At 50.6% G+C, this 14873-nt stretch overlaps 1 protein-coding gene across 3 annotated transcripts in view; it reads right to left on the bottom strand.

Moving 5' to 3' along the window:
* Positions 1-14873, bottom strand: part of Kcnip1 (potassium voltage-gated channel interacting protein 1) — a 371905-nt gene that overhangs the window by 205774 nt on the left and 151258 nt on the right. For 2 of the 3 annotated variants that reach the window (XM_075941345.1, XM_075941348.1), the window contains exon 1: positions 7208-7694. The exons of the other annotated variant lie outside the window; for it this stretch is intronic. In XM_075941345.1, the coding sequence (XP_075797460.1) occupies positions 7208-7268 (61 nt within the window). In that variant the 5' untranslated portion in view covers positions 7269-7694. Of the gene's footprint in view, positions 1-7207; positions 7695-14873 lie in introns of those variants that run through there. 3 annotated transcript variants of the gene reach the window in all.

The following is a 14873-nucleotide window of genomic DNA, read 5'->3' as shown; positions in this document are numbered from 1 at the left end:
GGCCGGTTTGGGGTATTAGTGTTGGCCCTGAAAGCTGATCTATGATTTCAGACCTTGTGGCTGGGAATTCTGTTACCAACTGAACTTGACAACTTCCCATAGGTGGGAATGGCTATGAAATGACCCAGAATGTCAGTGACCATGGCTATAATGGCTCTACGTCCCTGGAGCATAAAGTCGGAGGCCACAGTTGAATGGAGTAGAGCATCCCTACAAATAGAATGACACAAGAGGAGACTTTGTGACCTTGACCCAGTGGTCCAAACCGTCATGCCACTCTCTCTCAGCACTCTGATTCTAATGAGGTCTTATTCTTGCTTCTGAACAGGCTTTTAATAGGAACCAGAATAGTAAGAATTAATCCAAAGTATTACTGCCATGGCTAGCCAGCACATGGGAAAAGAACAATATCCCACCTGACTATGGCTACTTCTAGAAGGTGACCTACTTAAGATAGCACCTGGAGGGAGCTGAAGAGCAGAAACTAGTTTCTCTGAAAGCTCCAGGACCCTTGGTCTCTTCTTCTCCCTCTTTCCTTTCTAATTATGTCCCTTCCCTGCCTGATGGATGGGAGCATCCGCTCCAGGAGCATTATGCAGAATGTTGCAGGCTTCTCCCCAGGCACGGACTTGGGTCTTGGATTTCTCCTCTGCACTAAAGTACTCCTGTGCTCCTTAGTCATCATGACACACACACACACACACACCAACCCATCCATTCTTTCCTCCGCACAGCCAACATCCATCAAGTCTAGACCAGGTGTCAAGCTTGACAGGGGTTTTGGAATAAGAATCAGCCCCCGAGAGCAAGGCAGAGGGATAATTGTGTAAACCCATAATAATAGCCATGATGTGTACAAGATAGTGTGTGTGTGTGTAAGCATGGGTGTGTGTGTTTGTGTACGTGTGTGTGTGTGCGCGCGCGCATGTATGGGTTTATGTATGGGTATATGTGTGCATGGTGCATGTGTGCGTGCGCTCATGGGTGTGTGTGCGCTCATGGGTATGTGCATGGGTGTGTGCATGCGTGCGCGCGTGTTTGTGTGTGTGGTGCAGCATCAATAGCCATGGGGGATAAGAGCAGGAGGAGATATGCCCTGTCTGCAGGAGTGGGGGGTGATGTTGGGTGGGGCCTTGAAGAATATGTAGGAGTTTACCAGATGACTGGGGGATAGAGGTGGAAGAGAATGAAAAAAAATGAAAAGGAAAAGGGACATGACTGGTCCGTCCTGTTTCAGCACCAGATTGGGGGACGACGGGGAAGAAAGCAAAGGAAAGGAGAGGACATGACTGGTCCTAGGTGTGGTGGAGAGGAAGGTTTATTATGGCTATGTGGGAGAGCATAGCTAAAGGCAGGGACCTCTGGGAAAGCCCAGAGTGGACATGACCAGAGCAAGCTGTGCTATGTGAGAAGGGAGAGAGGAGGACCAGGTGCAGCAGCCAGGAGGCCCAAAGGTACAAAAAGAGTGGATAAAAGAAATGGTTAGATTATATAGGGAAGGGCAGTCCAGGCCCTGGAGAAGGCTAAGATAGGGGATGTGTCTGGTATGCTAGCCAAGAGGGCCATGTAACTGGTAGAGATTGAGGGATGCAGAAAGAACTGGGAGGCCAGGTCTGCTTTGATATGCTAAACAGACACTTCAGCCATTTGTCCCAAGTTGGAAATGTAACAAGAGGGAGGTGCAGGAGCTGGAGTTGATCTTAGGCAGAAATGACACCAGGGAGCAGTGTTAGAGCAGAATTATGGGGTTGGTCAAGTGGACAAACGGACATGTAGACCAGATAACAATGGATCTGGAAAACAAGAGGTGACGTTGGAGAAGAATCCCTGCCTTTCTTCCAGCAGAACTCTGAAGTCAAGACACATGCCTATTCTCCCTCTACTTTCCCTCCAGACACTACATACCGACCAGTAAGCAATACCTCCCAGGCCCTTCTAAGATGTGTTCTAGGAGGTACTTCCAATAAGCTTTGCTACTGACTCTCAGCACTAAACTCTCCTGTGCCTTTGATTCCTCACATTTTCCTGTGGGGTTGCTATGGTTCATCCTCCCTGGAGCTGATATTAAGAGCTTAATTTCCATCATGAAGTATTAAGAGAGTGGAAAGTTAAATTCTCGTATTTAGAGTTTTGGGGAGGTTACTGATTAGGATCCAATAAGGTCTTCGGAGTGGAGCCCCATCCCTGAGGGCTGGAGGCTATCAAGGAAGAGAAGAAACCCCAATGGTACCACTCACCCTGGGATGCCCTCTGTGTATTTCAGGACTCAGCCATCAAGGAGGCTACTAGTCACCAGTGGGCTATTTTCACCTCTGATCTTTAGAGCTGTGGACCCAAATAAACTTTTTTTCTTCTTTAAATTACTCAGCCTATGGTCTTGTGTTGTTAGCAGCTGCCATGAACTGAGACAAATGCTGACGAACAGAAACTATGTAGCACAGTCGTTACTGTCCTTCATAAAGAGACAGTTTTCTGCTACACTTTTTCCAGGACGTCATCCTTCACCCATGCATGCGTTCATTCATTTACGGATACGGTCATTTAATCACATACTTATTCCATCATCCTCTGCCGCTCATTTGATTATTTGCTTGCTCCTTCATTCATTTTTCTCGTTTATTGAGTCTCTTATTCGTGCAGCCATCCATCACTCCCTCACCTGCTAAGGAACACACTCGCTCACACAATTACAAAGCATTTACTGGGAAAGCCCTTCTAGGTAGACAAAGGGGTCTTAGTTTTTGTCGGGTTCCTGGAACTGGACTGAAAGCACCTCTGGATTTAGGTAGCGTGTCCCTTTGCCCAATCCTTCTATGAATATCAGGAGTTGCGGAGTGGAAACACTGTTCTCAGCACTTGCTTGCTGAATGGTAAACAGATTCCATACACTTCATGGACAAAGCTAATTCGAAGCCAACAGACCAAATAACGGAATGCATTCAAGCAGAGGGACTGGTAACTGAAATTCCAGTGGTAAGCTAACTTTTTCTGTGAAGTCTGCAGTTCTTAGAAATAATGAGAGACCAACCATCTCCTGGGTAGTAGCTTCCACTGGAAAACATTTGCTGAGTACCTACTATGCGCAAAGCCTGAGACTGTGAAGAAGGAGTCAGACATATTTCTGGTGCCCAAGGAGTCTATACTGAGGTGATGCGGTGTGAGTCAGGAGAGCATACACCTTTCAAATGTTGGGAATTCAGATGGGAGAAGTCACTTCTCTGTGTGGCCTGGAGAAGGATACTTGAGTATAAAAACAGCTGAGTGAGTTCTTGGAATCTGGGTGAAATTTGAATTAGTAAATGCAATAGAGACTGGGGGTCAGAGTCTTACAGAACTTAAATGTTGGAGAGAGATACTGAAATGAGAAGATCCAGGGGCGCACTCATGCCTATTGCTTGGTACTCCCCTGTCAGAGATGAGGAAAAAGGGTATTTCCCAGGCAAAGTGATCTGCAATGGTTTCTGAGCCCAGTCTGGTGTGGTTTGGGATCACTGCCTCTTCATAACCATGCCAATTGCTGCCTTCCAGGGCTCTCTAAAATTAACACACCACCTCCTCCACCACTTCAAGGCCAGGCTCATCAGGAATTCTGTGCCTCTACAATTCTCCAAAGGGATCTCTGATTTAGGACCCACAAGACCACTCTCGTATTTGACTCTGCCTATAAAAATCATCTGATAGTCATGATTTTTTCTCAGTGACTCAGTGGGCACCACAGTAGTCTAAAGTTTAGACTCTCAAAGTTCTGAATGCTGTACTTGAACCTGAATGGATGAATTGGAAACCAGTCACCAGAGCAACACGGAGTTATCTACAGACAGGCCAGTTTCTGTCGATGGGGCTTATCCAGTGTTCTGTGGGGTCTCCTGATTCCCACAGAGACTGCAGTTGCACCTGCATGGTCCTCTGCTTAGCCCCTCACTCTAGCCAGCCTTGCTCATACATTCAAACATATCAGTGGAGTCTTTGCAGGGGGCAGGGGAGCATTCTTGATACTGCTGGCAAAAGAAACTCTACCTAGGACTGGGGACAAGGCCTGAAACCCCCAGGCAAGTTTTTCCCATTTTCAATTAAAGATACACCAAAATCTCAAACAGGACAGAAAATGAATGCTATATTTTTCTTCAGTGGCAAAGCTCTTAAATTACTACAGATTTGGGCTGCTTTTGGGGAGTGTTTCCCGAGCATGAGGTCGAGCTAGGTGATTTTTTCCCCCAGCACTAACCACACTGGATTGCCACCCTGTTTTAAAGTTGCACATGTATTTCCAAGTTGTCTTTAAGCACTTGGAGCTGTGGCTGAGTCAACTGTGCTGTTTCCACGATCAGCCACAGTGCAGAGGTTTGTGGGCCATAGAAGAGGCTCAGCATCCTGGTGCCCGGTTTCTGGTCCTGCTTATCTGTACAGGGCTTGAAAGACTGCTTGTAGGATAGCCTTATTCTAGGCATTGAGATGGCCTAAGCAGCGCAGCCACACATTGAACAGGACCTAGAAGTTGCTGACCACTGATCATGTAGCAGGGCCTGTGCATCATCTCCGAAAAACACACACAGACATGCAACCCAACCGCTATTTTCAAAGGGTAACCACTACTGTCCCTGATTCACAGAGGAGGAAAACAAGGCTTAGTCATGCAGCTAGTCAGTGGCCGTGCCTGGATTTGAACCCAGCAGGGAGACAGGCTCCTCTGTTGAAAGTCACCACCACTCCCTCCTGACTGCATCTAATTAGATCTGAGTCTGACAATTCAGAGATCAGAGTGGTGCACCGACAATAAAACCTTTAGAATCTGAGAGCCAAATGGAACCTAAAAAAATGTCCAGGAGAATGCCTCCCATTTGCAGAGATCAAAACACTAAAGGAGAAAGTGACCAGGGTAAGATAGGACTATTGTTCATGAGCCTCCCAGTAGAACCCTGTTCATATTCATATTTTTAAGCCTCTTTCCCTAGAAGGGTCTTGTGTTGATTTTCATTCTGATGGACAGGACAGTGAGACTGACCTCTGTCCTGGGGACAAATGCCTGGGGGACAGGTATATGGTTGCACTTGTGGACAGTTCAAGCTGATGTCTACTGCTCTGAAGAGAAGGTCTAGCTTGGGGACCCACTCAGTGAGCCTGGACTTCCCAGGAGCCACAGACGCTCTTATAAAGATCAGATGAGAATGTTCAAATAAGACACGATGCCAGGCACTCCATGGCAGCACGCACAGGGAGTGTTGATTCACTCTCCTCTTTCTTAAGTTCCTAGGAAAGAGAAGAAAATGCTGTGGCCTCTGGAATCCTGCAGGCGCTGACCCCAGGCGACCTGGATTTGGGACTGAGAGGCTGGACTCGGTAGAGGATAACATTGGAGCCCTATGGCTCTATGCGTCTCCTTGGCCACCACTCGTCCATGCTTTTGCTCTTACTACAATCTCTCTTAGTGGCTTCAGAAAGCACAGCGTGTGAGATGAGGCACTCCCTCCTTCCACTTGCTTCAGCTTCTCGTGGAAGCTAGTGTTCTCGTCCAGTTGATATATGTGAAAATTGAGACTTAAAGGAAGTGAGATTTTCCCCATGGTCCAAGACTGAAGTGGCAGGACTGAAATTCACACTTCTACTACACTGGATTATAGCCACAGATCTCTAATGTGATGTCTGCCTCCTCTCTAAGAGATACAGACATTGTAGATTGTTTTTTTAAGGAAAAAAAAACAAGTTAACTGTGCCCTACAGTCCCCTACATGGCCGGTGGGACCTCATATCCTTGTCCATCATCTCCTTCATGATGGGAGAGGAGGCTTGGGTTTGGTGTTGAATACCATCCCAGTGAAGCAGCACCTTGGGATCCAGGGGAGGCAGAGCTCAGAGCACATAGACCTTCGGCCAAAGTCTGCACACCTGCCTTTCTCTGGGCTGCTGAATAACATCAGTGCCTCCCCTACAGGGTGAAGATGCCAGCAAATAAGCAGAAGCCTCTTCCGATTCTGGGCTGCCATGCCAGCCTCGGCTCATCACCTGGGATCTGCACCTGCGGTAGTCTTTCCCTGATGCTCAGCCAGCTCGTCTGACCCTTTCTTCCTGGGTAGCTCTATCTGTGAACCCAACCAAGATGAGAAGAAATGGGTTGGGCGAGGAGACTCACTGTGTGATAGCCAGGGCCCGCTATCACCCAAGACAGCTCTGGTCACTAGCTAGCATAAGGTGGGCACTGTGCCCCCACCTGTAGTCACAATATGCTAAGTATCAGAACTTGGACATTTGAGTGTGAGACTGTTTAGAAGCCTTCTGCTGTCTGCAATGGCATTTGAGCATTAAACAAACCAAGGCCATCATTATCTTGATTGTTTCCAGTCTTTCTTATCCCTATAAGCAACTTTCTGTCTGTTGACAAAGAGGCCTGCATTGTGAGCCTTGGCCCAACAAGGTCACCCAACTCCACATGGACATTTAACAACTGTCCCAGGGCTGATGGGCATGCCACAGCTGGAGAAAGGCAGCTGTGGAGCAGGCTCCTAACAGGAAGGTCCCAGGATATCTGAACTTCATGTTGTCCCCGCCCCCCGCACCTCCCCAGTCACCTTTTCACAGTTTTCTCCATCTCTGCCTCCCCCACCCCAAGTCCTCAGACCTTAGCAGTACATACAGCTGTGTTGTGTTCTTTCCCGCAGACTCCCCCATGTCCCAGGACCATGCGGGGAGGGGGGGTCTGCCACCTAGATGTAGCTGATTCCTTTTGGCTTGCAGAGGTTTTAAGGGTGGACAGGCAAATCACTGTCTTTCCTCATGCTGAGGCTCTCAGGTGAGCACCTGGCATGCTCCATTCCCAAGGAGGCATTCTTGAGTATAAGCACCCTTGCAGGATGCCCGAGGTTGCACCAACATCAGCCCTCATGGGAGCGCCAAGAACCTCCCAACATTTCCGCCCAGCCCAGAGAACGCAGCTTTCTCCACCTGTGAATCCGCCTCGTCTTGCTCCCGTATATTTCCCAGAACAGAAGGGTCCAGCGGCTCCTGGAGGGGGGTCAGCGCCCACCCTGACTGCTGTCCCTGGGTGTTCACACCAACCCTCCCACGAGGTTCTTACTCCTTTGGATTCAAGAGGCTGTCCAGAACCTTCACTGCTAGGGGATTTGGAACTAAAGGAGACAGACGTTGCATCCCAACACAACACCCAGTACCCCCGAACCTATCCAGGGGAGAAAACGGAGGACAGAGAACTTACCTTTAGAGGGTCGCCTTTGTTTGGTCTGCAGGGATGAGAAGGTGCCCATGACGGCCCCCATGGCAGCGAAGACTTGTGTGTGACTTGGGACCCCAGGCCCTGTCTTTCCCCTTCCCTGAAAAGAAATCGGTATGGATTGCCCACTCTGAATTTGAGGAGAGGAAAAGCAAGAGAGCAAAAAGCCCCGGGCAGCTCGCCTGCAGCTTGGTATTCAGAGAGCGTGGGGCCGGGGTGCCGGGAGCTTCTGGCTGCTGCTGTCTTCAGCCGGGCACATGCACTGACTCCCAGGTCCAGCGGCTCTCGGGAGCCTTCGCTGGCGCCCCCCAGTGCGGGCACCCCACCGGACCTCTGGCCTCGCAGAAGGCAGAGCCCTGAGCCCCGAAGCCTGCCTGGTGCTGGACACGGGGCCGGCGTGCCCGCCCGGCCGAGGCTGCCGAGCCCGCGCCGCGTGCGGTGCGGGAGCCGCGCTCCGCCCGCCCCTGCTGCCGCCCGGCCGCTCCGCCCCGCTCTCGGGCTGGGTCTCAAGGGGCCGAGTACCAATCATGAATGAACGGCGCCAGGGACTGGCGCGGAGCGGAACCGGAGTGCGCACCGGGCGATTGGGGTGGTAGAGGCAGCCGCGGAGACCCGCGGAGGGGCGGGGTAGGGACCCAGTCCTGCTGCCTGCACTGCACTGCCCCTGGTTGTGCGGGACACCGGGAATGCCCTCCTGGGTAGACAGACCCGGTCGGGCCAGGCTGATGGGTGCAGTTTGGGAAGGGGTCAGCAGGTGTCCCCCAGTATGTGAGTGTGAGAAGGGTGTGTGTGTGTGTCTTGGAGAGCGTTGAGATTTCATTTGACTTGAGAGAAAATCACAGTTAACCACTGCTTGCCTTTCTGGGGTAAGGAAAGTCTACCCCACCCGTGAAAAAGGGCTCCCCCAAACTCTCTAGGAGGCGTTGGGGATCTGATGATTCCCCTCCAAGTCCAGGGCTCATTTCTAGTGACAGGAAATAGGAAGAGGGAAGTAGCTGCGGATCCCCTTAGGCCCTTGCTGCCCCTCCCCCTTTTCTAAGTCTCCTCTTCCTTTCTGTTGGCCCTCTCACCTGCAGTTAGAACAGCGGGGTGGCACTTGAGTTAGTGCCCTAGGATTTAGAAAGCAGTCTCTCTTCTACGACCTCCCCCTTCGAGTGACAGAATTCCTCAAGCCTCACTGCGGATTGCCAATGAAAAGGCGATGATTGGGGACCTGCGGCCTCACCTCCTGGTGGCAACTGATGGCAGGTGTGTCTCTCTAGAAAACTCAGGAATTTCCTCTTCCCCAGCCCAGCTGCCTGTCCGTCTTGTCTGTCTGGACTTCCCCTGAGAATTCCGTGTGCATTTGCACTGAGATTCCCCAGCCCAGGCTGCTCCCCAGATCCGTGTCCAGTCATTTCCTCTGCATCACACAGACACATACTGTGTTTGGAGCTCACAGCGTCCCTCAACATATGGCTTCATAAACACGTACACATATATACTACCCCGAACATATGGACACAGGTCCCTCAAGCCTACACAGACATGGCTGTGCTGCACACAGACAAACTCCAAATCCATAATACACCCATGGGGGTGCATCTGTAAGACCCCAGCCAAGATCCTCATGTGTACATGGTGCAAAAAACCATCGGCTCTCTCTCACACCCACATAAACTCACACATACCGGAAGGCAGTCGGACTCCAGGCATATATGACAATAAGGAGAGCTACCTCCCATCACCCAGACCATCAGCTGCCTTTCAGGGCCACACATGATCTGCACCTTGGCCCAGGGACTTGGAATAGCATGCTTCACCTCCACGGCACTTAACTCTTGCTCAGATTCCAAACTGGGTCCTATTTCGGACAGCAGGGACAGTGCACTCAGAGCTATATGCTCCTTTTGTTTGCAATGCCCCTTGCTGTGGAATCACACGACCCGTGTGGCACCCACAAAAGCCCCACAGGCTAGTTAGGTAGGGCCTGCTATCGCCATGGAGAGAAACTGAGGCTTGTTTCTAATGAGGAACTTGCCTGAAGTCCTCCAGCCAGAACTTAGGGTTAGGACTTATTATCCAGGGCTGTCTCGTAGTCTCTAGGGTCATTCATGTTGGCAGACCAGGGCACTAGGATTCTAGACTGAAAAGGCCACATCTGGCTTCCACCCAATTCAAAGCCTCAGTTCTCCTCTAGATGTTTCAGACTCGCTGGAGCTACTTCCCCTGGAGTACTGGATAATGATGGACATAGGAACTGGTTCCTGCCTCTTTCCCATCCTCTGGGGAAAGAGAAGAAGGGCTGGAGTGAGGGCTCCCAGAAGACAACTGGTCTAGTGTGACTCAAGGAACAGAGGGGGCCTCTCTGCTGAGGAGAGCATGGTACTGTCCTAGGAGGCTTAGCCAGTTTCTCAGGGATGCCACGTGGAAGCATGCCAAACTGCTCCTTGGGGCTCTGCCAGTCATATGACCTGAATGCCCATAAGCAAGGCAGAATTTGAGAGATTGCCAAAGGCCCTCTCTCATTTTTCCCATACAGTCCTCTGAAGAAGCAGCCTACAGAGGATTCTCTTCGTTTTACAGGCCAGACGTGGCTAAGTTCCTGCACAGGTATTGCATTTTGTTGCTTCTGGGCCATGGGAATAACATGAAGTCACACCCTGAGCCTTTTGTAGCTTGGCTTCTTCCACTAATTCTCCCTCTCTATTGGTCGTCCTTTGGGGGAATCTAGCCATACACGCTCTCACTATTCCCCCAAAGTGGCCTCTATGGCGCTGCCCTAGGGCTTTGCATATCCTCTGCCTAGACTATTCCTCATCCCTTTCTCTGTCAGGTAATCCACAGCCCACCTTTGTTCCATTCCTCTCCTGGCCCCCAGCAGGGACCTCTCCCTGTCCCTAGCAGTAGCCTCACCTGGCACCCAGAAAGAGCCTTTCCTGGCCCCAGCAGTAGTTTCCAGGGCACTTGAGGCTTCTTTTCCCACCTTAAAGCCCTTGATCTCATTGTCTTATTCCCTATCTGGCTTTACTGGGGACTTGCTTAGAGTTTCAGAGGGGGAGTCTATGACCTTCATGACAGGGAGAGAGGCAGGCAGAGAGGGAGGGAGGCAGGCAGGGAAGCAGGGAGCAAGGAAGCAGGGAGGGAGGCAGGTAGGGAGGGAGGGAGGGAGACAGGCAGGGAAGCAGGGAGGCAGGGAGCAGGGCATCAGGGAGGCAGGCAGGCAGACAGGTAGCAGAGAGCTACATTCTTATGCACAAACACGAGAGGGAGAGAGCAAACTGGGAGTGGTGTGAACTTTTGAACCCTGGAAGCCCAACCCATGTAACACACCTCCTCCAAAAAAACAAACCACCTAAACCTTGACAATTCCACCAACTAGGGACCAAGAAATCAAATATAAGAATCTCTGAGGGTCATTCTCATCCAAACGACCACACTCAATTATCAATTAATTAATAAAAATGGACGGTTTTTAGATTATTCTTGACCACTTGAAGAAACACACTTTCTCAAGTGAAGATTCATTCACTCACTCTCGCTCACTCATTTGACTGTTTGCGACATGTCTACCCTCAACCAAATAGCTATGCTCACAATAGCCCAATAATTATTGATATTACTGTAAGGAGCAGGTATTATTTGCAGATAAGCACCAAGTACACGCACATGTGCATACACACATATACATACACACACACACAAAACACACCCCTACATAACAGAAGACCAGATATCACATGGGAGATGTTCACAATGAAGTCTGAGGAATGCATGGAGAAGAACATGAGGAACCAGAGAGAAGGGAGGCAAAAGCAGCCCCCATTACTGCCCCTTGGGAACTTGCAGCACAGCAGCAGACTATGTGGGAAGGGGAGGGGTTGCCAAAGGAGCAGGCCGTCAGTCACTCCGACTGCAGGGGTTACCTGTCTTGTAGTCTCTGACTAGAAGTACTGGCTACCACGACAGCTTCATCCTGCTGATCTCACCTGGGTCTTAGGTCTGCATGTCCCTCTACTCTTCAGATAAGCTCGCCTGTTCATACCCCATTTCCAGCTCTGACTCCCCTCGCAGCTGTCCTAGTATGAACTAAATTTTTGTGTGCCCCCAGTTCATCAAATTAAAACTATAACCCCTAGCCTGGCTGCATTCGGAGACTGAGTCTCAAGGATAATAATTCAGGTTAAATGAGGCATAAGGGTAGAACACTGGTTCTCTCTCTATCTTCTCTCCCTCTTTCAGAAAAAATTCCAGATCCACTCCAGGCTCCCTGCACACAAAGATGGGTGTGCATACAGTGTCCATTTGCAATCAAAGATGGAGACTCCCCTGACTTTAGCTCTTGACTGTGGACTTCATGTAGCTGGAACTGCAAGGGACAAGTCCCTAATGTCCAAGTCACACTGAGCATGTCCAGACGACACCCTCAGAATGCTCTGGAAACAAGGCTTACCTTCAGACGTGAGCTTCTAACAGTGCTCCGTTAGGGGATTCCTGGAGGCTGTTGGGATGGGGAGAAGGGGTGGGGTGGTCAGAGGTCTATAGGGATCCTAGGGAAACATGTGACTGCTTGTCTGAGCATATTTAACGTCAAGCCCCTTCTTCTCCCTTCCTCTGCCCACTCTCCTGCTCTCTTCCCTTTCTTACTTCATTCCTCTGTTGTTCACCTCACTTCCCTTTGTCCCCTTCTCCTTTCCTTCCTACTTATTCTCCCCTCAACCTCACATCTTCCTGTCCATCAGGTCAGCGGCAGTTCCTCCCACCACAAACAGAAGTAACGAGGCATCTGGAGTGTAGAAGCAGGTAGAACTGGACTTGCATGCATCCCGCCCCTTGTTGTGTGACTCTGGGCATGATGAATTCTTTCTCTGAGCCTTACTTCCATCTTGTACATTATATGGACTTGTCCCTCACTCTGCCGCTGTGAGGTTGGTAAGATGCTTCTCACGAGGCCCTCAGTAGGTGTCTGATACATGGCTGAGCCTGTGACCGAGGGTGGACACCTGCTGCTCCTGCCGCTGTAGACCAGGCACAGAACTGAGGAAGCCTCAGCTTTCCCCGTGGCTTCCATCTTTGCTCTTCATCTGTCGGGTAGAAGAATCTATTCTTGGGGTCCCCATCTGGTATTAAGACTGAGATTAGTCAAGGCAGAGAATGAGGTTGGCACCTGATCATGTGCAGTTCAGTGCTGTTCGCTGCTGTCTTGTGCCATTTCCCAAATGTTCTGCATGCATAAGTCAGGCCTCCTCAAATAGACTGGGAGCTCTAGAAAGCAAAGGCCGAGGCTCCTTCTTTGCATACATCCCCATCCCTACTCCACCCATGAAGCTAAACCTGGTCCAGAGCCTCCTCTATTCAACCCGACACCACTCAAGATGGAAAGATGACTTTCTCACTTAGCTTCTAGGGCCGAGTCCTTTCTACTCAATGTGTCTCTGGGCGTCCATGTCCTCATCTGACATATGGGTTGGCATGAGGACGGGTCAAGACCGATAAAGAGAAAGAGCAGTGGTCCCCTTTCCCAAAGCGCTCAGTGGGTATGTTGTCATTTACCTGAGGGCTCATTGAGTTATTCAGCCATTGACTTTGCACCTGTTCATTGAGCATCATTGACCCGTCACTCCTGATCGCATGAGTTCACATTGAGTAAGCAAAAGCAAGAATCCCTGAACCCAGAGAGCTGCCAGTGTATGGCTGCAGATTAGACTGTCGGTCCAGCAGACCAGCTCCTCACAATCTCAGGTCATGCTGGAGAGAAAGAAGGATGTTTGGGGTGGCAGAGGCTCAGAGGATCAAAACAGGATAATCCTGTGCAGACTGACGGTACAGTTGCCGTGGACCTTCACAGGTCAGGGAAGCAAATGCAATGTTCAAGTCAGGGTGTGAGTTTCAGATTTGCTATGTGACCTAGAGGAAAGTATCTAACCTCTGGAAGTCCCCCATCCCCTACCTTTCATTGGCAGGAACTAGGTGAAGCTGAAATTGACTAAGATTATCAAAGTGCCTGGTGAGAATCCCTGGAGCTGGATGGCAGTCCTGACTTAGAAAGCATTTCCCCATGCCTCAATTTCCCCTGCGGGTCCCTTTGCATATATTCCCCCTGTCTCCTGCAGGAAAAAGAAAGGACCTTTGAACAGCACTTGGGCTCAGGACGAGCATCCTCTCAGACAGTGTCCCTGCGCATCAAGCATGGTCTCATCTATCAAAGCTGATCACGTTCTCTTGGGAGCAGGACTAATGTGCACTGCAAGGGAAGGGCGGAGGGAGTTGGGGACACCCAGACTCACAGGCTCTGCCACGTGTCCTGATGGCTGCACTGCCCCAAGGGATCCCCCTTCATGCTCTAGCACAGCCTCCACCGAGGCCGGCTGAGTTCAGACAGAGTGCAGGCACCCACGCAGCTGAGTCTCTGGCAGCAGACTGCTGAGTTACCCAGATCCTGCGGGGGAGGGGGGGTTCCTGGAGCCCAGAGGCTTGGTGCCCACACTACACTAGGAACAGGGTAGACACTTCACGGGCCTTGACGGGGTGGCTCTCCAGGGATGGGTGAGGGAGGATGGGTAGATTCAAATCTGTTCAAATAATCAAGTGTCAAGAAACACTGAAGACATTTCCCCCTAAGACAACCATGTGCGCATGAGCACACGCGCACACTGCACAGAATCCACGGCTCTCCCACGAAACATTTGTGGACATCCAGGTCAAGGAATGCCACTCATGGAAGAAGGAAGGTACCCGATTCATTTGTCTCTGAGCTATGTGATTTTAACTTTATAAAGCCCAGTTTGCACATCTATAAAATAGACATGATAACTCCTAGGGTTCACTAAGGGCAGCATGCAAGGGCTTCTATGGAAGGTTTGGAGGGCTTCAAGGCTCAAGGTCATTGTCACCTTGGTGCTAACTTCCACAGTCATCAGTCACATTCAAGTGAGGGTGTTTAGTGGGTGCCTTCTGCTTGTCATTGCCAAGCCTGCCTTAGGGCTGACAGGTCTCTGCTTACTGTGCTGACAAAGAACTGTCACCTCCCAGCCATCCCCTGGGAACAGTCGGAATCCAGGACACATGGCCTAACTCTGGCCACTGGCCAGCCCCACTCAGAATCCTAGGGTTAAGTCAAAGTTGAGATCACCGAAGTCAGAATCTAGGTCAGACAAAGAAGGTGAGAGTTAGGGTATAGGAGTCACCCAAAAAGGGTGAGCATCAGAGGAAGTGGGGGGCCAGGGATGAGGCTCTGAGTGGGGATGGGGCAAGGGTGAGGGAGGCCACGGGTCATCTTCCCTTCCCTGACTGTGGTGTTGATGGCATACAATCAATGCGCACTTGTCTTCCCCAAGTGTGTACATTCCCTCTCATCATCTTGGGCAAGTGTGTTCATTTCCCGGCATTATTCTTCCCTGGTTATGTAATCATTGCGTTAATGAGGGCAGCCATCCTCCTTGGAGTTCTTACCATGTTCTAGTCACATGCCTAACCTCACTTAATCATCTCAATGGCCCCATGTGGCCAGCACTTTCATTAGCTCGCATTTAGTATATGAGGCACGTAAGGCGCAGAGAGGGTGCCAGCCTGCCCAGTGTCACACGAGAAATGAGTGGTGGAGCTGCCCTGCAATTCAGTCCCCTGCCTCTGGAGCCCCCAGTGCCCCTCCTGCCACCCTGGCAACTGGATT

The sequence above is a fragment of the Microtus pennsylvanicus genome, chromosome 11, assembly GCF_037038515.1.
Source record: "Microtus pennsylvanicus isolate mMicPen1 chromosome 11, mMicPen1.hap1, whole genome shotgun sequence".
Classification (NCBI taxonomy): domain Eukaryota; kingdom Metazoa; phylum Chordata; class Mammalia; order Rodentia; family Cricetidae; genus Microtus; species Microtus pennsylvanicus.
This window is presented reverse-complemented; position numbering and strand designations above follow the sequence as displayed.